Source organism: Microcaecilia unicolor, chromosome 2 (assembly GCF_901765095.1).
Source record: "Microcaecilia unicolor chromosome 2, aMicUni1.1, whole genome shotgun sequence".
Taxonomy (NCBI): Eukaryota; Metazoa; Chordata; class Amphibia; order Gymnophiona; family Siphonopidae; genus Microcaecilia; species Microcaecilia unicolor.
The window spans coordinates 195,610,474-195,632,601 of NC_044032.1; the positions used below are offsets into that span (position 1 = coordinate 195,610,474).

The 22,128-nt window shown below is 41.2% G+C and overlaps 1 protein-coding gene across 1 annotated transcript; it reads left to right on the plus strand.

Moving 5' to 3' along the window:
- Positions 1 to 383: 383 nt before the first annotated feature.
- On the plus strand, positions 384 to 21,838 carry DIRAS2 (DIRAS family GTPase 2). The gene is made up of 2 exons (XM_030192331.1): positions 384 to 458; positions 20,849 to 21,838. The coding sequence occupies exon 2, from the start codon at positions 20,886 to 20,888 to the stop codon at positions 21,483 to 21,485; it is 600 nt and encodes a 199-aa protein (XP_030048191.1). The 5' UTR covers positions 384 to 458; positions 20,849 to 20,885; the 3' UTR covers positions 21,486 to 21,838.
- Positions 21,839 to 22,128: the final 290 nt, after the last annotated feature.

Consider the following 22,128-nt stretch of genomic DNA (forward strand, 5'->3'; position numbering starts at 1 on the left):
GAGCAGAAAATTCCAGTCCTTTGGTGGGGGGGGGGGGGGGGGGGGGGGGAATAATGGTATGTTCCAGGAATATTCGGTAGGTGGCACTTTAGATCTCAGGCGAACCTGGTCCCTGCAAGCTCCATTTAAGCAGCAGCAGCAGCAGCTGAGAGGTTGGAGTCAGTCCATATCTGATTCTTCAGAGGGAGCCTGGAAGGAGACTGCAGCCAAGCTACTGTAGCAAGAACAGTAGCAACAGCCCAGCAGAGACAGAAAGACACACAGAGAGAAAGCCTGCCCGACTACAGAGTTCTGCACAACAAGGGTCTGTGAAGCAGCTTGAGCTAGAAATATATGCGATTTAAGGAATAGTATTTTTTGCAGAAAAAGCTCAGGCTAGGAAAAAAAAAACCCAGCTCTACTGGTACTATGACAAACAAAAACTGAAGAGCCTTTGCCACCATTTTATTCATTCTCAGGTACTTCATTTAAACTCCTTTTTTTTATTGCCTCATCATACTGTTTGCAGTGTTGTGTCATGGATATGCAATTGTTATGCGGATGGAGTGTTACTATGTTAGAGGCTCCCATAGGGAAGGAAGACCGTATGGGATTTCTCAGGTTGTAAAGCTTGTTTTCTTTATGTAATGTACTGGAAGGTTCATCATTCAAGATTTCAGTATGAACAAAATGCAAAATCAAAGATATGGCTTTCTGGGGGGGGGGGGGGGGGGGTTGTGGGCATTTGTTGCTAACTTGACTTATTTTGTCTGAAATGCGTAACTAATGTGTTTGCTGCCGATGGAGCTTGAATGTGTGGCAGAAAACTGCAGGTGATCTTTATTCTTGCTAGCAGGATGGATGTAATACATGTCTGTCAGCAGTATGAAAGAAGGCCAATCCTTTCCTGAGCTGGAGAGGATATTTTCAGTTCATGCACGGTGATCCTGACTTTGAATAAATAGTGCCGCAACCTGGCTGCCGGTGGTGGGAAGGAGGGTACAGATGCCATTTAAAAGAAAAAATTGTTTCCTCATGTTTTATTATGTGTTCACTAGGTTACTGCAGGTATGTTTCTTCTGGTTAGAATAAACATTTAATCTAATACTGGATAAAGACCAATGTAAAAATGCTGCATCTGAAAAATTATGTCTTCCTGAAAAACCAGCATATTGACCTCAATTCCATTTGACAATTTGTGGAGTATGACTGATCAACCATTATAAAAAAAAACATTATCATATTTCAGCGTCAAAGTAGAAACAAATATAGGATCACAGAATAAACCCGCTGCATTAACTGTGTATTATTCCGGCAGAAAGACAATTGATAAGGTGGACTTTGATATTTTAAATTAAAATTGAAGAGGAATCTTTCATTTTTTTCACCTTCTCAAATTGAAAAGGGACCTGAAATTAGAAATATCTTATTTATATTAATTCAAAGACACTGGCATGTGTTGGAAATAACTTACATTGTTCACAGTATGAATGGATTCTTAAATGAATCCATGAACTTAATATAAACTATAAATGTAGCATTCCGATTAACAGACCTCCACCAAGGTTGTACAAATAGTTTCACCTCAAAAGTGAATAAAACCTATTTTTGATAATGCCATCTATTTATGAATTGAGGATGACTTAGCTTGTAAAAATTGCCTTCAGTTTTCATTCTGAGTTTCAGCCCCATCAGCAAATTATTCACGAACACAAAGAATCCAAAGGAAAAAAAACACTTATAAAACACATCAACCGAGGGCTCTTTTCAAACCTTTATTTTCATGCAATATTTATGTCTCATAAAAACCTATGGTGGCCAGCTGGCTTAGTAGATGCATTCAATTATGTTTTATGCTGCTTGAGCATAGATACATAAAATCTCTAAATAGATTAAAAATTATTGCTGAGCTGTTGATAATTTTATAGATTTAAGCCAATCATCAGTTTGCACCCTAGGAAGAGTGTGGAGAATATTCATGGAGAAATCCATAACTGTGTGCTATGTTTGTGAATCTGTTGGCAAAGGGATGTCAGCCATAGCCATTAAGCACTCCTCTTCAGCTTCCCCACTAATGCAGAAATACTTTTATTTTTTAAATGACATTAAGACTTTGTGGCTCAGTGTTTTCCAAGTGGGTTGAAAAGATGAGGATCATTACTGATCTTTATTCTTGCTAGCAAGGTGGATGTAATGCTTTCCTGTTCTAAGGTTTGCTAAGGGTTGCTTACTTCTGCATTTAACACAAATTATGTCAACTTGATTGCCTTGTTTGCTGTACTTCAGTCAGCAAAACAAAGAAAACAAAAATGGTTACACATGCAAAACTTACGACAATTTGGTGTCTGTTCCATGAGTATCCAATTACTGCCAGCTTCCAAAGACCGAGTGTCTTTCTGATCAGCAGTAAATCAGCAGTATTTGGGACACTTTTTCACCTAACACTAATGAAAAAGTGTCAGTTGCTACAGATAGATGTATGGGTTGTCTTTCCGTTCTCCACACTTGCTAATCTAGAGACAGTTATGCACAATAGAATTTCCTAAAATAAAATGAGGTACAGCTTAGCTTTTGCCATCCATAATGTAGAACTATGCAATGCTGCATTCTACCGATAGATTATACACAAAGATTTAGCACTGATAGAAACTATATTTTACCGTTCTTGTGGATGACTGCGTTTTTGGCCTTTTGGATACGACAATAAAGAGTAATATTCTAACCACTTATGCTTGTCCATAGATTTTGCCAGTTTTCAAAATGGTCATTAGTGCACACTACAGCTATTAACAAATTATTTTATCACTGGTCCCATTTTATACAATGGGAATTGGGAGGGAGAGAGAGAGAGAGAGAGATTTTTCAATGTGGGCTACTGTTGCGATGTGTTATCTGTTAACCCCAATTATTAGTAACTAGGGGTATAGTTATCAATGTTGGCTCTTGTTAAGATGTATTGTTTTACCACTAACTTGCTCTATTTTAGCACATGTTCCGTTTTATACCATGAGACCTAGATACTAATAATTGAAGTAAACATTAAAATAACATACCTTAATTGAAGCCCATATTGATAACTTTCCACTAAGGTCTCAATGCACAAAATGGGACCTGTGCTAAAAGTGCTCGAGTTAGTGGTAAAATAAAAAATCTTAATGGTAGCCCACATTGATAACTACTTAGTTACTAATAACACATTAGGGGAACAGTTATCAATATGGGTTATCGTCAATTTGGGTTATTTTAACCAGGGGTGTAGCCAGACTTCGGCAGGAGGGGGGTCCAGAGCCTGAGGTGAGGGGGCACATTTTAGGCCCCCCCGGTGTCGATGACCCCCCCCCGGCGCCATTGTCGACCCCGCCGCCACCACCAACTTTGCCCCCCCCCCCCCCCCGCTGCCGACCCTCTCCACCCTCCTCCTGCCACCAACCTGCTGTCAACCCGCCGCCGTCTACCTTTGCTGGCGAGGGACCCCCAACCCCCGCCAGCCAAGGTTGTCTTCTTCCTGCAAAAGGCTTCCTCCTTCTGGTTCTGATGTCCTGCACGTTGTACATGCAGGACGTCAGACTCACAGAACGAAGCCTTGCAGCTCTACGTCAGAAACAGAAAAAGGCAGCTTTTTGCAGGAAGAAGACGACCTCGGCTGGTGGGGGTTTGGGGTCCCCCGCCAGCAAAGGTAGGGAGCGGCGGGTTGACGGCGGGAGGGGGGTGGAGAGGGTCATCAGCAGAGGGGTCCAGGGCCAAATCTACAGGGGCCCAGGTCCCCCAGGCCCCACGTATCTATGCCACTGATTTTACCACATCATGCTGTTATAGCACAGGGTCCCATTTTATGCAATGAGACCCTGTGCTAAAATACATGACTTGTGGTAAAATAACCAAACTTAATGCTAACTCACATTGATAACTTCCCCCTTAATGGCAGTGTTTTACCGAAAGAAATGGATTAGAAAATGACTTTAAGTTATAAAGACACTGAAGTAATGAAGTGCACTAATGTTCCTACAAGTGCAAATGTATGTTGAAAGTGCTATTAATACAGATAATTAACTTTGTATATATTAGCAGCACTTTTAATGCATGTTAATTTTGCACACAACAATATAAAGTCTATATAAAATAGATTATGAACTCCAAATTATGTAAATTGGCTTATTACCCATGAGTATATAGTAAAACAACTTCAGTAAAAGTATGGACTCAAGTATGGAATCAGTAAAAGACTAAAGACTAGGGGACACTCAATGAAATTACATGGAAATACTTTTAAAACAAGTAGGAAGAAACATTTTTTCACTCAACGAATAGTTAAGCTCTGGAAATCGCTGCTGGAGGATGTGGTAACAGTGATTACTGTATCTGGGTTTACAAATGATTTGCACAAGTTTCTGGAGGAAAAGTCCATAGTCTGTTATTAGAGATAGACATAGGAAAAGCCACTGCTTACCCCAGGATTGGAAGCATGGAATGTTGCTACTAATTTGGTTTCTTCCAGTTCTTGTGACCTGGATTGGCTACTGTTGGAAGCAGGATACTGGGCTAGATGGACTATTGGTCTGACCCATTATGGCTATTCTTATGTTCTTATGGTTATATCAATGTAATAGAAAATATTACAGACTGCAACCAATTCAGTTATTCTCTAGTAGAGCTGTAATTGATCAGGCTGGTGTTCTTTTTCTTGGCTGCCATGTTTGTGTAATGCAGAATTCATTCACATTTTCTATAGGATAGGATAATATGAGATCAATAATTTACACTGGCAATAAACTTGCAATAAGGAAATATTTTCCAGATTTTCTGTTGAGTAGTATATAAATCTCTTCAGATTGTTACACAGTATTTTAGATTCACAAGTAGGTACTTATAAAGTGTCCTGCCTATAGATTAAGGATGCACCCAGAAACAAAATAAATCAGTTCATTTTCTGGTCATTTGTGGACTTTTTCTGATTTTTGACGTTTTTTTAGAAATTCTTTTCCAACATTTTGATTCATAAAATGTTGTATTGCATATTAGAACTTTTTAATGTGCAGCAATCCTTTTCACGTGCATTACTTTCTATATTGCATAAATAGTGATTTCACACAGAAAGAAAAATGGAGGGAATGCATATGGTGCTTACCACCCAATTCACTATTAGTAGAAAAGTCCCAACAAACAGTCTCAATTGTGGTAACTAGAATAAGCCAGAAGAGGCCTTAGACACTGACCTGATAGTTACTATTCAGTACAGAGAAACAATGAAAGCACCATTTACTTTAGGCTGTTCATTCATTTACATTCATGTCATCACAGATGATCCAACATATATACAAATTATTTAAAACTCATATAGTCAAAGACAAAATGTTGTAAAAATCTTTAATGGATAAATTCTCAAAAGTCACCAAAATTTTGGTGCTGGTTTGATTCGCACTGAGGGCTAGATTCTATATATGGTGCCAAAAAATGGCACTGAAAAAAGCACTATTCTATCACACTTAAAGTTAGTTGTGGTTTACAGAATAGCGCTTACAACCAGGAATCATTTGTACCAACCGAAATGTGGTGCAAATGTAGGTACGTATCCCCGTTATTCTATAACCACGCATATTAGTTTTAGGAATGCCCCTGTTATTCCCATTTTCCTCCCATTTGTGCACCCCTTTTTCCAATTGTGTGTACATTTTAGGTGCATAAATGCCATTTAAATCTAATTAGTGCCAATAATTGCTTGTTAAAAAGCAAATTATTGGTGTTAATTGGCTCATTATTCAATTATATTGCCTACACAAATTGAGCACATGGGCAATTTTTGGCGAATTTTATAGAATAAGTGTGAATTCTATAATGACAGTACCATGTGTAACTATAGTTAGAGAATACTAGCATAAGTCAGCAGTCCTTCCCCTAACTTTAGTCATGAGCATTATACTCATGTCTAACTGTAGGCAGTTAGATGAGTAACTGCTAGTATTCTATAACCATACACGAAACTCCTAGTCATACCCTTGACCTGCCCATGGCCCTCCTCTTTGCAATTGCACGCTATGGAAAGTGTGCACCCAATGATAAAAAAGGGGCCTTTTACTAAAGGGTTGCCTTGCATCAATGGGCTTGCCGTACAGCAACCCAAAACTACCGCCAGCCAAATGTGGCTGCTGGTGATAGTTCTGTCTCCAGCACACACCATTTCCGGTGCTGCTGGATATTTTTAAAAAATACACCATGGTGGGTTACAGGCGGTAATCGGGCACTGTGGCGTGCTGCTCTGTTACTGCCAGGGTAGCGGGAGAGCCCTTACTGCCACCTCGGTGAGTGGCAGTAAGTGCTCCCCCCCCACACATGGCCACACAGTAAGTGCAAGCTTACCGCATAGCCATGTGTTTTTTCAGGCTTTTTACCCACTGAGGTAAAAAGGGCCCTGACGCAAAGCAAAAACGGCCGCCGCCACTTCAGCAGGACCCTTTTTACTGCAGCGTGGTAAAAGGGCCCCATACTGACTTAGATCAGTTACATGCCATACTGCCAATTAGAGACAAATATCACCAATGAACACCAATAATTAGCAATTATTGCTTGTTAAAGCCAATTAGCATCTAAGTATATAATTAAGCATTGCACACAAAACGTTGACTACTAAGCATAAAGTTGGGTGCTCAGCTTTCTAGGATTAGGGGGATAATTCATTTCTTCAACTTTAAGGGGCCCTTTTACAAAGGCACATAGGCATCTATGTGCATCCAACGTGTGTCAAATTGGCACTATCACCCAGCTACCATGTGCCCTGAGTGGTAATTCCATTTTTGATACACGCCCAAAGCACGCAGTGTAGTGCTTACCTGGCAGTAAATAGCAGTTTATGAATGCTGGCCACTTACTGCCCAGCTAGCGTGAGACATTACCACTAAGTCAATGAGTGGCGGTAAGGTCTCAGCCCAAAAATGGGCATAAGCTGGTTTTAATTTTGCCACACGTTCATTTTCTGCACAAAAAATGCCTTATTTCCAGGCATGCTGGTCAAATGTTTTGTTTTTGTTACATTTGTACCCCGTGCTTTCCCACTCATGGCAGGCTCAATGTGGCTTACATGGGGCAATGGAGGGTTAAGTGACTTGCCCAGAGTCACAAGGAGCTGCCTGTGCCTGAAGTGGGAATCGAACTCAGTTCCTCAGGACCAAAGTCCACCACCCTAACCACTAGGCCACTCCTCCACTCGTGTGCGTCCAAAATATGCGCCTACTCCAGCGCAGGCCACTTTTAGGCGCATCTTAGTAAAAGTGCCCCCCATACCATGGCACACCATCTTCTTCAAACTTGTAATGCCATATCTATAGCTCTAGAACTTATCTGCTTTACCGTCATCCAAAATTGACTAACACGGCTTAATGCAGATTAAAAAGATTTACCATGTGGCGTGCTCAGGCATCCCACTGTAGTTTTGGGATTGGCGCATGCTACTCACATGCTAAAAAAATAGAATTTATTTTTTTAGTTCTGGGGGTGTGTCTGGGGTTGGAGAGTAGGCGAGTTTGTACTAATTGCCTAGTGTAGCTACATCATCACATGCTAACCGATTACTGCCTACAAAATAAGTGGTGGTCAGGGCTCTCATGTTAATGGCCATGTGCTCATGGGGAAATTAGCACATGAACATTAATAGAAAACATGGATAGTGCATGCCACTTTTCAGCACTTCTTGGTATAAGGGCCATAAATATTTTTAGCCATTTATCCCCAAATTGTGCATGCAACTTAATTACATAATGAGCCAATTAGTGCCAGTAATTGACTTTTTAACAACAACTAATAATAATAATAATAATTTCTATAGCACTACTAGACATATGCAGTTCTCTACACATTATATACAGGTATTTTCTCTGTCCCTAGAGGGGTCACAAGTTTTTGTACCCTGGGGCAATGGAGGGTTAAGTAACTTGCCCAAGGTCACAAGGAGCTGCAGTGGGAATTGAACCCAGGTTGCCAGGATCAAAGCCACTGCACTAACCATTAGGCTACTCCCCCACAAGCAATTATTGGCACTAATTAGATTTAATTAGAACTTATGTGTGTAAATTTAACATGGGATCCACAGGGGGCACAGAAATGGGAGGGCCATGGACATTTTAGGGCAGATTGGGGACATAAGATTGGGGACATAAGTACATAAGTAATGCCATACTGGGAAAAGACCAAGGGTCCATCGAGCCCAGCATCCTGTCCACGACAGCGGCCAATCCAGGCCAAGGGCACCTGGCAAGCTTCCCAAACGTACAAACATTCTATACATGTTATTCCTGGAATTTTGGAGTTTTCCAAGTCCGTTTAGTAGCGGTTTATGGACTTGTCCTTTAGGAAACCGTCCAACCCCTTTTTAAACTCTGCTAAGCTAACCGCCTTCACCACTTTCTCCGGCAACGAATTCCAGAGTTTAATTACACGTTGGGTGAAGAAAAATTTTCTCCGATTTGTTTTACATTTACTACACTGTAGTTTCATCGCATGCCCCCTAGTCCTAGTATTTTTGGAAAGCGTGAACAGACGCTTCACATCCACCTGTTCCACTCCACTCATTATTTTATATACCTCTATCATGTCTCCCCTCAGCCGTCTCTTCTCCAAGCTGTATAGCCCTAGCCTCCTTAGTCTTTCTTCATAGGGAAGTCGTCCCATCCCCGCTATCATTTTAGTCGCCCTTCGCTGCACCTTTTCCAATTCCACTATATCTTTCTTGAGATGCGGCGACCAGAATTGAACACAATACTCAAGGTGCGGTCGCACCATGGAGCGATACAATGGCATTATAACATCCTCACACCTGTTTTCCATACCTTTCCTGATAATACCCAACATTCTATTTGCTTTCTTAGCCGCAGCAGCACACTGAGCAGAAGGTTTCAGTGTGTTATCGACGACGACACCCAGATCCCTTTCTTGGTCCGTAACTCCTAACGTGGAACCTTGCATGACGTAGCTATAATTCGGGTTCTTTTTTCCCACATGCATCACCTTGCACTTGCTCACATTAAACATCATCTGCCATTTAGCCGCCCAGTCTCCCAGTCTCGTAAGGTCCTCTTGTAATTTATCACAATCCTGTCACGATTTAATGACTTTGAATAACTTTGTGTCATCTGCAAATTTAATTACCTCGCTAGTTACTCCCATCTCTAAATCATTTATAAATATATTAAAAAGCAGCGGTCCTAGCACGGACCCCTGAGGAACCCCACTAACTACCCTTCTCCATTGTGAATACTGCCCATTTAACCCCACTCTCTGTTTCCTATCATTCAACCAGTTTTTAATCCACAATAGGACATTTCCTCCTATCCCATGACCCTCCAATTTCCTCTGTAGCCTTTCATGAGGTACCTTGTCAAACGCCTTTTGAAAATCCAGATACACAATATCAACCGACTCCCCTTTGTCCACATGTTTGTTCACTCCTTCAAAGAATTGAAGTAAATTGGTCAGGCAAGATTTCCCCACACAAAAGCCATGCTGACTTGGTCTCAGTAATCCATGTCCTCGGATGTGCTCTGTAATTTTGTTTTTGATAATAGCCTCTACCATTTTCCCCGGCACCGACGTCAGACTCACCGGTATATAATTTCCCGGATCTCCCCTGGAGCCTTTTTTAAAATTGGGCGTTACATTGGCCACCCTCCAATCTTCCGGTACCACGCTCGATTTTAAGGATAAGTTGCATATCACTAGCAGTAGCTCCGCAAGCTCATTTTTCAGTTCTATCAGTACTCTAGGATGAATACCATCCGGTCCAGGAGATTTGCTACTCTTCAGTTTGCCGAACTGCCCCATTACGTCCTCCAGGTTTACCGTGAAGTCAGTAAGTTTCTCTGACTCGTCCGCTTGAAATACCATTTCCGACACCGGTATCCCACCCAAATCTTCCTCGGTGAAGACCGAAGCAAAGAATTCATTCAGTCTCTCCGCTACGTCTTTGTCTTCCTTGATCGCCCCTTTTACCCCTCGGTCATCCAGCGGCCCAACCGATTCTTTTGCCGGCTTCCTGCTTTTAATATACCGAAAAAAAATTTTACTATGTTTTTTTGCCTCTAATGCTATTTTTTTTTCATACTCCCTCTTGGCCTTCTTAATCTGCGCCTTGCATTTGCTTTGACACTCCTTATGCTGTTTCTTGTTATTTTCAGACGGTTCCTTCTTCCATTTTCTGAAGGCGTTTCTTTTAGCCCTAATAGCTTCCTTCACCTCACTTTTCAACCAGGCCGGGTGTCTTTTGGACTTCCGTCTTTCTTTTCTAATTCACGGAATATGTATGGCCTGGGCCTCCAGGATGGTATTTTTGAACAGCGTCCACGCCTGTTGTACAGTTTTTACCCTCTCAGTTGCCCCCCTAAGTTTTTTTTTTACCGTTCTTCTCATTTTATCATAGTCTCCTTTTTTAAAGTTAAACGCTAACGTATTTGACTTTCTGTGTACAGTTACTTCAAGGTTGATCATACTATGGTCACTGTTATCAAGCGGCCCCAGTACCATAACGTCCCTCACCAGATCATGCGCTCCACTAAGGACCAAGTCTAGAATTTTTCCTTCTCTCGTCGGCTCCTGCACCAGTTGCTCCATAAAGCTGTCCTTGATTTCATCAAGGAATTGTATCTCTGTAGCGTGTCCCGATGTTACATTTTTGAGTTACATATGGAATAATAGAATATTGGGGTTCCACATATAAATTTAGGTGTGGACATTTGCACCATGTTTTCATTGATGCAATATAGAATCTAACCATTTACCCAGATGCTCACTGCTGGTGCCCAGATTAGACAAGGCATTGAATACCTGGTCAAATTTAGCTTTCAGCAATCAGAACCTTTAAAATCACACCAGCTGCATATTGGGGGGGGGTCTTTATTTAAGTAATGATCTTTCAGTCTTTTACCTTTCAAAATGCTTAGCCTGAGGTTTTCAATCCAAGAATCCATCAATAATAATGAAATGTTCATAACAAAAAGTCACTGTTTTTATTTATCATGTCATAAAATACTTTTTAGCCATTTGTTTTATTTAAGAATCATGTTGCTACGTTAAAAGGAATTTTATCCACCAGTCTTTCTAATACAATATGAGATATCCATCTTAGCATTCCATTTTCTCCAAGGTTTTTAAAAAGTCAGGGTCCTTTTATTAACATTTTATTAACATGTGCATAGACGTCTACATTTCAATTTTGCTGAGTGCAGGTCATAGCGGTTAGCAATTAAAATAATATCAAATTTATATAAAAGTAGAAAAGAACACCATTGTAAGATAGGAAAGCAAAAGACCAGCTGACAAGAATCATTCATATATACCCTATAGCAGACAGGAGAGTCTAGGAGCACACACTGCAGTGGCATAGCCACAGGTGGGCCAGGGCGGGCCAGGGCCCACCCACTTTGAACTCAGGCCCACCCAAAATTGTTACACACTTGCTGTGGCTGGTGGGGATCTCCAAACCTTGCCAGCTGAAGATTTTCTCTCCTTGGGCAGCTAGAGCTCTTCCAAATATCAGCCAGTAGCACTTGCCTTGAGCTGATGCTGAGACCAGCCCTTCTGCACATGCTCAGTTTTTGCACACGCAAAAGCACTGAGCATGCACGGTCTGCCGGCAGCAGTATTAGTTTGAGGCAAGTGCTGCGTTGCTGCTGGCTGCCATTGGCTGCTCAAGGAGGATGAGGAAATCTTCAGCTGGCAGGGTTTGGGGATCTCCGTCAGCTCAAGGATTTAATATTTGGGGTTTGTGGGCAGGGAGGGGTGGAGAGAGGAGCAAACTAGAGGGGGACTGTGGGGGGGGGGAGAATTCCATGCCCACCCACCTTGGGCTCAGGCCCACCCAAAATTGACCATTTGGCTACGCCCCTGACACACTGAGCTGCTGAGATGGATAGACCGTCAAGAAACCCCCCCCCCCCCCCCCCCCCCCCAAAATCATGGAAGATTTAAAAGCTTTATCAAAAAATACATTTTCAATAAAACCTTAAACTTAATAAATGACAGTTCAGATCAAATGTAAAGGGGGAGAGAATTCAAAAGTGAGGGTGCAAGAAAATAAAAAGTGTACGAGTGAGTGGATTCATATTGAGCAACCCTGGGTGAAGGGAGAACCAACTGGTGTGAATCTAGAGAACAAAGGGCATGAGTAGGGGTGTAAGGTATTACTACAGAAGCAAGGTAAGCTGGCATACCATGATGTAAAGCTTTGTGAGTTTCAGGAGGGACACAACCTTAAACAAACATCTGAATTGCACTGGAAGCCAGTGCAACTGAAGGAAGTGAGCTGCAGAATTCTGTAATATTTGTAGTCTATGAAGAAGAGTGGATGAGATGCCACAAAGAACTGAATTACAGTAATCGAGATGTGAGATAACAAATGCATGAATAAGACTAAGAGGAGAAGTAAAGTCTAGTAGTCTTCGCAGGGTTCAAAACCATTTTATGGGTAATCAGTCAAGTGGATAACAGAGAGATTTGGATTATAAGGAGTCACTGGGAAAATTAAGAGAATATCATCTGCATAGAAAAAGAATTTGATATTGAAATCTTGAATAACAAGAGCCAGGGGACTTAGAAAAATATTAAATAGCAATGGAGACAAAATAGAACCTTGAGGGATACCATGTTTGAGTAGAAAATTAGCAGATGTAGAAGAGGAAGTAGAAGCCTGAAAACTCCTACCAGAAATGAAGGAAGTAAACCACTCAAGTACAGAACCAGAGATACCAATAGAATTACGACAAGCCTGAAGAAGAGTGTGGTAGACGAGGTCAAAGGCAGTAGATAAATCAAGGGAAACAAGGAAAACAATCTGACCAGCATCAAGAAAAGAGTGTAATTCGCTTACTAATGTAGTTATGGTGGTTTCTGTGCTATGGTTAGCAGGAAATCTCATCTGTTAGGAGTTGAGTATGTGATGACTATCCGTAAACTGTGCTAATTGTTCAAAGATAACGTGCAGTAAATTCTAAGATGCAGATTTGAAAAGGGGGCATGGACATGGGCGGGTCATGGGTGTTCCTAAAATTTGCATGCACTGTTATGGAATATATAAGTACATAAGTACTTAAGTATTGCCATACTGGGAAAGACCAAAGATCCATCAAGCCCAGCATCCTGTTTCCAACAGTGGCCAATCCAGGTCACAAATACCTGGCAAGATCCCAAAAATGTACAAAACATTTTATACTGCTTATCCCAGAAATAGTGGATTTTCCCCAAGTCCATTTAATAACGGTCTATGGACTTTTCCTTTAGGAAGCCGTCCAAACCTTTTTTAAACTCCGCTAAGGTAACCGCCTTTACCACCTTCTCTGGCAATGAATTCCAGAGTTTAATTACACGTTGAGTGAAGAAAAAATTTCTTTGATTTGTTTTAAATTTACTACATTGTAGCTTCATTGCATGCCCCCTAGTCCTAGTATTTTTGGAAAGCGTGAACAGACGCTTCACATCTATCATATCTCCCCTCAGCCGCCTTTTCTCCAAGCTGAAGAGCCCTAACCACTTTAGCCTTTCCTCATAGGGAAGTCGTCCAATCCCCTTTATCATTTTTGTCGCCCTTCTCTGCACCTTTTCTAATTCCACTATACCTTTTTTGAGATGCGGCGACCAGAATTGAACACAATATTGGAGGTGCGGTCGCACCATGGAGCGATACAAAGGCATTATAACATCCTCATTTTTGTTTTCCATTCCTTTCCTAATAATACCTAACATTCTATTTGCTTTCTTAGACACAGCAGCACACTGAGCAGATGGTTTCAACGTATCATCAACGATGACACCTAGATCTCTTTCTTGGTCCATGACTCCTAACGTGGAACCTTGCATGACATAGCTATAATTCGGGTTCCTCTGTCCCACATGCATCACTTTGCACTTGCTCACATTAAACGTCATCTGCCATTTAGACTCCCAGTCTTGTAAGGTCCTCTTGTAATTTTCACAATCCTCCCGCGATTTAACAACGTTGAATAACTTTGTGTCATCAGCAAATTTGATTACCTCACTAGTTACCCCCATCTCTCGGTCATTTATGAATATATTAAAGAGCAGAGGTACCAGCACAGAGCCCTGGGGAACCCCACTAACTACCCTTCTCCATTGAGAATACTGACCATTTAACCCTACTCTCTGTTTTCTATATTTTAACCAGTTTTTAACCCACAATAGAACACTATCTCCTATCCCATGGCTCTCCAATTTCATATGGAGTCTGTTCTGTTCATAATTTAGGCATCTGCATTTACAACAGGTTTCATTGGCATAAATGGCTGCAACTAAATATAGTCACAGAAAATGGGTGTTAGGTATATTCTATAAACTATGCCTAAATTTAGGCGTAGTCTATAAACCATGCCTAAATTTAGGCACTGTTTAAAGAACATGCATAGGCATTTGTTTTTCAGCACCAATTTTGTAGGCATGATATATAGAATATAGTCCTAATTGTCTGTATCTTTGGTTAAGCCAAATTTGGTTCCCAAAGAATAAAGTTTAAATCATACTAACTCCTATTCCTAAAAATTAATCTGCATCAATCAATGATGTCATAGTACCGATAGTAACATAGTAAGTGACGGCAGATAAAGACCTGTACGGTCCATCCAGTCTACCCAGCAAGATAAACTCATTTTATATGATATGCAATACTTTATATGTATACCCGAGTTTAATTTGTCCTTGCCATTCTCAGGGCACAGACCATAGAAATCTGCCCAGCACTGTTCTTGTACCAAAAGTTCTGAAGCTAATGTTGAAGCCCCTTAAAATTTACAATCTAGCCCATCAATAATTCAGTCACGATCAGGGCAAAGACTGTAGAAGTCTGCCCAGTCTGCCCAGCACTGGTTTTGCTTCCCAGTTACCGGTGTTGCCACCTAATCTCTGCTAAGATTCCGTTTTTATCTCCACCACCTCCCACGGGAAGTCATTCCATGTATCCACCACCCTCTCCATGAAAAAATACTTCCTGACATTACTCCTGAGTCTGCCCCCCTTCAACCTCAATTCATGTCCTCTAGTTCTACCACCTTCCCATCTCCAGAAAAGGTTTGTTTGCAGATTAATACTTTTCAAATATTTGAACATCTGTATCAGGTCACCCTTGTTTCTCCTTTCCTCCAAAGTATACATGTTCAGGTCAGCAAGTCTCTCCTCTTACAGTTTGCAACGCAAATCCCATTCCATTTTCATAGCTTTTCTTTGCACCGCTTCCAGTCTTTTTACATCCTTAGCTAGATACAGTCTCCAAAACCAAACACAATACTCCAAGTGGGGCCTCATCAATGATTTGTAGAGGGGCATCAACACCTCCTTTCTTCTGCTGGTTATGCCCCTTCTATGCAGCCTAGCTTCCTTCTGGCCATGGCTGTCACCTTGTCACATTACTACTACTACTACTACTACTTAACATTTCTAGAGCGCTACTAGGGTTACGCAGCGCTGTACAGATTAACATAAATTGACATAAAGGACAGTCCTTGCTCCAAGGAGCTTACAATCTAAAGGGCGAAATGTCAAGTAGGGGCAGTCCAGGTTTCCTGAATAGAGGTATGATGGTTAGGTGCCGAAGGCAACATTGAAGAGGTGGGTTTTCAGCAAGGCTTTGAAGATGGGCAGGGAGGGGGCCTGGTGTATGGGCTTAGGGAGATTATTCCAGGCATGGGGTGAGGCGAGGCAGAAAGGGCGGAGCCTGGAGTTGGCGGTGGTGGAGAAGGGTACTGACAGGAGGGATTTGTCTTGAGAATGGAGGTTATGGGTAGGAATGTAAGGGGAGATGAGGGTAGAGAGGTAGGGAGGGGCTGTAGATCGAGTGCATTTGTAGGTTAAAAGGAGAAGCTTAAACTGTATGTGGTACCTGATCGGAAGCCAGTGAAGTGACTTGAGGAGAGGGGTGATATGAGTGTACCGGTTCAGGTGGAAGATAAGACGTGCAGCAGAGTTTTGAATGGACTGAAGGGGGGATAGGTGGCAAATTGTGAGGCCAATGAGGAGTAGGTTGCAGTAGTCAAGGCGAGAGGTAATGAAAGAATGGATGAGAGTTCGGGTGGTGTGCTCAGACAGGAAGGGGCAAATTTTGATGATGTTATAGAGGAAGAAGCAACAGGTCTTGGCTATCTGCTGGATATGTGCAGAGAAGGAGAGGGAGGAGTCAAAGATGACCACGAGGTTGCGGGCAGATGAGACGAGGACGATGAGGGTGTTATCAACAGAGATAGAGAGTGGAGGGAGAGGAGAAGTGGGTTTGGGAGGGAAGACAATAAGCTCGGTCTTGGCCATGTTCAGTTTCAAGTGGCGGTTGGACATCCAGGTCGCAATGTCGGCTAAGCAGGCCGATACTTTAGCCTGGGTTTCTGCAGTGATGTCTGGAGTGGTGAGATAAAGCTGGGTGTCATCGGCATAAAGATGATATTGGAACCCATGGGAGGAGATTAGGGAACCCAGGGAGGAGGTGTAGATTGAGAAAAGAAGGGGTCCAAGGACAGATCCCTGAGGAACTCCAACAGACAGCGGGATGGGGTGGAGGAAGAACCCTGAGAATGTACTCTGAAATACGGTGGGAGAGATAAGAGGAGAACCAGGAGAGGACAGAGCCCTGGAACCTAAGTGAGGACAGTGTGGCGAGAAGTAAGATATGATTGACAGTGTCAAAAGCGGCGGATAGGTCGAGGAGGATAAGGATGGAGTAGTGACCTTTGGATTTGGCAAGGAACAGGTCGTTGCAGACTTTAGATAGTGCCGTTTCCGTCGAGTGTAGGGGGCGAAAGCCGGATTGAAGTGGATCGAGGATGGCGTGAGAGGATAGAAAATCGAGGCAGCGGCTGTGAACGGCGCGTTCAAGTATCTTGGAGAGGAAGGGTAGGAGGGAAATGGGGCGGTAGTTGGAGGGACAGGTAGGGTCAAGTGATGGTTTTTTGAGGAGTGGTGTGACTACAGCATGCTTGAAGGTGTCAGGGACAGTTGCAGTGGAGAGAGAGAGGTTGAGGATATGACAGATGGGGGGGTGACAGTAGGAGTGATGGTGTTAAGTAAGTTGGTGGGGATGGGGTCTGAGGAACATTGTTTCTACATCTTCAGATCCTCGGATACCAACACCCCAAGGTGTATCTCCTGAGTCGAGCTTACTAATCTCTCCCCTCCTATCTGGTATCTCTCTTTTAGATTTCTGCATCCCAAGTGCATCACTCTACACTTCTTGGCATTAAATTTTAACTAATCTACAATGTTTTATATATATTTTTTAGTTTTAATATGCAGTGCTCAGTTTGCTGTTGTGACAAATGACCATATGATATGGAGTTAACCAGCAGCATTCAACCATCACAGCACTGTTCCAACCTGCCTACCTTCAATGTTACAAAACTCTGCTGCTGTTAACTTCAATATTAATAATATGAAGGTAAATTCACTTATCTTGGCAGGTGTATTGAATTTCAATGATGGGTCTTTTTGCGCTGCTGCTGGTCAACAATCACCCTAGTGCTACTGTGATCTGTGATTAAAATCAATGTTCCAATGTTATTCCCGATGTGGGGCCACGTTTCTCCATCACGGCGTTTTCAAGGGAATGTATCCATAAGCTGTAGAGAAAACTGAAAACCACATGGCATTTAATCTTCTTGTACCTTCTATTATCAAACTTAATGTATTTCCATGCTAAATATCCATAAACTTCTAAACTAATATTCCTCGAAAATTATTTCAGGTCTTACCGGGAGTGATCTCAGTCCAAGTGCCTGCTTACACGACCCTGGCGCTCACTTTTGACACGTATTATACGCATCATACCTCAGCTGTTAATGGTCCTACTAATTAATGTGTTATGAGTTCTCAATATCAGATTAAGGTGTTAACCATTCAGTTTCCTTGTTAAGTCCTTTTGGTTGTACCGTATCCCATAGATATATGAATTTCTGGTCTTGCTGTGTCAGTAAAGCTGTTATATCTCCCCCCTCCCCCCTCCACCGCAACTGAATCTGATTAAGGAATACATATTTTAATTCTGATTCCAAATGTCCTTTGGCAGACCAGTGTGCTACTAGTGGTGTTTCTGTTTTATTTAACTGTATATTGCTCAGATGTTCCCCTATTCATTGTTTGACTTTGCATTTAGTTTGTCCGATTTACCATTTAGGGCACAGACAGCAGATGGCATAGATTACCTGTGCTGTGTTACAATCCGTCTTTGATCTCAATTCAAAACGCTTGCCAGTAGCTGGATTAGTTACAAATTTTGTCTCCATCGCATGTGCGCAGTAAATACAGTTTTGACAGCTTTTATGCCCCCATTCTTTGTGTCCTGATTGCGGGTTAATATGTCTGAAAATAGACAAAACCTCGCCCGTGTTTCTTGCCCTTTTTTATGCAACCTGCGGTCTATCCTTAAATTGGGGGTGGAGCTGTAATATAGGCCAGTACTTGTGGATGATTTTGGTAATCATGGTATCTGTAGATGAAAACGGTAAAACATACTGTAATGGCCTACAAGATCTATCATCATTGAGCCTTGGCTGCAATAGCCATTCCCTGTGAGCGTTCTGGGCTCTCTTACAGGCATTTTTGATCACTTTATGAGGATACCCGCGTTGTTTAAATTTGTCAGTCATCTGTTAGGCATTTTGTTTGAATGAGTCATCTTCACTGCATAACCACTTAATACGAAGGGATTGACCCATCGGAATCCCGTTCTTCAGTGGTCTGGGGTGACAGCTAGAATAGTGCAGTATATTGTTCTTATCCATAGGGCAGATCCTGTTCTCATACTAGCAAAACTTATGTCCTGACTTGGACATCTAAATTCCAATTTGGACATCCTTTCTAAAATTCCACTCCCATATGTCTTTATAAAGTAGGCTAAAAATAAATGCCTTGTTCCCTCTTAACCTAGGTGACCTGCTATAAAATTACCCCTTACACATGCACAGTTGTATATACTTGACAATAAAAACTTAATCCATGCTCATTAACAAATTGTTATTTTGAAAAAATTAGAGCATGGTCCCCTTGATGCACGCAAAAGATACCGATTATTTAGAGTATCTTTACATGCAGAATTCTACTTGTTATGCCAACCCTAACCATGCTGTAAATCCAAAATCCTCTCATTGTTTTCTTTTTTCTTTTAGGAGTCCTTTTACTAAGGCACACTAACAGATTTAGCATGCACTAAATGCTAAGAAGCACATTTCCCCCCAGATTCTATATATGGCAACTAAAGTTGCCCATACAAATCAGTGTGCATTGACAATTTGTGCGCACAACTTAATTGATTCATGAGCCAATAAGCACCAATAATTGGCTACTAACAGCCAATTATTGGCATTAATTGGCCTTAATTAGGATTTATGCACGGATCATATTCTATAACATTTCACACATAAATCCTAGGATGCATATTATTGAGGGGGAGTGTTTATGGACATGCCTGTGAATTACACACATTCTTATAGAATACACCTGATCCACGTTGGCAGCAGGCATAAATGCAGATGACTTAAATTAGGCCGGGATTAGGCACGTAGGCACTATTCTATAAAGTGTGGATGCCCTTTATAGAATACCACTCAATGCATTATTTTTTCAATCAGTGTGATGTACTGAATCTAGTCCTTTATACGTATGGCCACCTTATCATTTAGCACATACTAATTCATTAGCATTCACTAAATCTGTTAGTGCACCTTAGTAAAAGGACCCCTTAGGCATTAATACAGTACTTCTATTTATTACACTCAGAAATATTCTAACGCCAGAAGATCTCAGACAGATGATAGCAAAAGATATATGTTAACCGATGCTGAACAAAGAAATGAATAACCTGTACTGATAGCAACAAAACTGCTATGGGTCTTTCAGCCTGGTTTAATTTTAATTCATTTGATGTTTGCAAAGGTTATTGTGTTTGAACCATGCTAAAGGACCAAATTCTGTATATGGCATAAAAAAATTAGCACCGATAAAAATTAGCGCTAAGCACTAAAACAGAGCTGAGAGTTGGGCACTGTTTATAAAAAAGCATTTGGCACCAAAATCCATGCCCAATTTTGGGTGCAAGGATGTACACCAACTGAAACCTGGTGTAAATTCTCGCACCTAAATTAGGTGCAGATCTCTCTTATTCTGTAACACTGTGTGCAAATTCAAGGAATGCCTTTAATCCTCTCATGCTCCTCCCATGACCGTGTCCCCTTTTCACATCTGTGCATAAATTTTACACATATATCCTAGCGCTTAAAGATGAACACGTAAATTTAAATTGATACCAATTAGCCCTGAAAATTGATTATTAGTACTCAGTTATTGGTGCTAATTGGCTCCCTGGCCAATTAAATTGTTCATGCAATTAGGTCCATGCCCAAATTTGTGAATGCAATTTTTGAGTGCCATATATAGAATTAGGGTAAAAATGCTCATGAAGGAAACATCGATTATCAATCAACATCAATAGATTTATAATACTAAGAACTTTAATTTATCATGAGATGAATCCCATTTGGTAACCTTTCTTGTTCTATAGTATATACATATCTGTGAAGAAAACAATCATATTATATATGGCATGCACAAGTATTCCCTAGAATACAATATGACACCTTGAAAAGCCATGTCTCTCTCTCTCTCTCTCTCTCTCTCTCTCTCTCTCTCTATCTCTCTCTCTCTTTCTCTCAAATGCACATTGATATTAAAATATAAACCATAAGTTTTATTCTAATTTTAGGTTTGTATTATAGTATATATACCACACATTGGCTGAGATATATTTACCACAGGTTCTGTAGAATTGAATTACTCTCATGATTTAACCATTTCTCTTTCTATACATGACTGCACTTAGTTTCTTTTTTCTTTGCATTTCCCTTCCTAGGTGTTTTACCAGTTAAGCATTTGGGAATTTAAAGAATATGCCTGAACAAAGCAATGATTATCGTGTGGTGGTATTTGGAGCTGGAGGAGTGGGCAAAAGTTCCTTGGTCCTGAGGTTTGTAAAAGGCACTTTCAGAGAAAGCTACATTCCTACCATTGAAGATACCTACAGGCAGGTAATCAGCTGTGATAAGAGTATATGTACTTTGCAAATTACCGACACAACAGGGAGTCATCAATTCCCAGCCATGCAGCGCCTGTCCATTTCCAAAGGACATGCTTTTATTCTGGTTTACTCCATCACCAGCAGGCAGTCCTTGGAGGAACTCAAACCCATCTATGAACAAATTTGTCAGATTAAAGGGGATGTAGAGAGCATTCCCATAATGCTGGTAGGGAACAAGAGTGATGAAAACCAAAACAGGGAACTGGACAGCAAGGAAGGTGAGGCAATGGCTAAGAAGTGGAAGTGTGCCTTTATGGAGACTTCGGCCAAGATGAATCACAATGTCAAAGAGCTTTTCCAGGAGCTGCTAAATCTTGAGAAACGCCGGACTGTGAGCCTACAGATTGATGGCAAAAAGAGCAAACAGCAGAAAAGGAAAGAGAAGCTCAAAGGCAAATGTGTTGTCATGTAAAAGTCTTCAAGGACAATGCTGTCCTGTGGTGTCATTTTCTTGGCATTAACTTGTAGAAACCTTGCAGAGAGTAAAACAGCACTTAACATGCCAAGTCTTTAAATTATATCAAAGGAGTAAGACTTGCCGATACCCTGTGTATACTTAGTTTTAATATAATAGAGCAAGAAGAAGCAGTGTTGATGGAACAAATATTTTGGAAATAATATGTCATGAAGTGAATAATTTAGAGGTGATGATATAAGTTCAAGTTCTACTCCTTTGATATAGAGTGCATTTATCATAGGACTTTATACCCTGTTGATGTATCAGTTGGATAAAGTCTTCAAGTTAGTCACATAGATAGGAGCACATTAAAGGCTATGGAAGTTGAAACCAAGGTTTAACATAATATCATCAGAGTGGGCATGACAGCCATATTTTCAGGTTTGACTTGTATGTGCTAAATCAAACTTGTGAAGACAGCATGCAATAGGGATAATGGAAGCGAAAATAGTTTAGCATGACCAGAATTCAATACTCCCTTTAAGAATAACTTCCTTGTCAGTCCATTTGTCATGAACGGCCACAGCCCTATGCATCAGATTGCACTAAACTGTCAGGTATCCCTTGTTTCTGTTCTACGTAGCACAGAAAAGTTGTA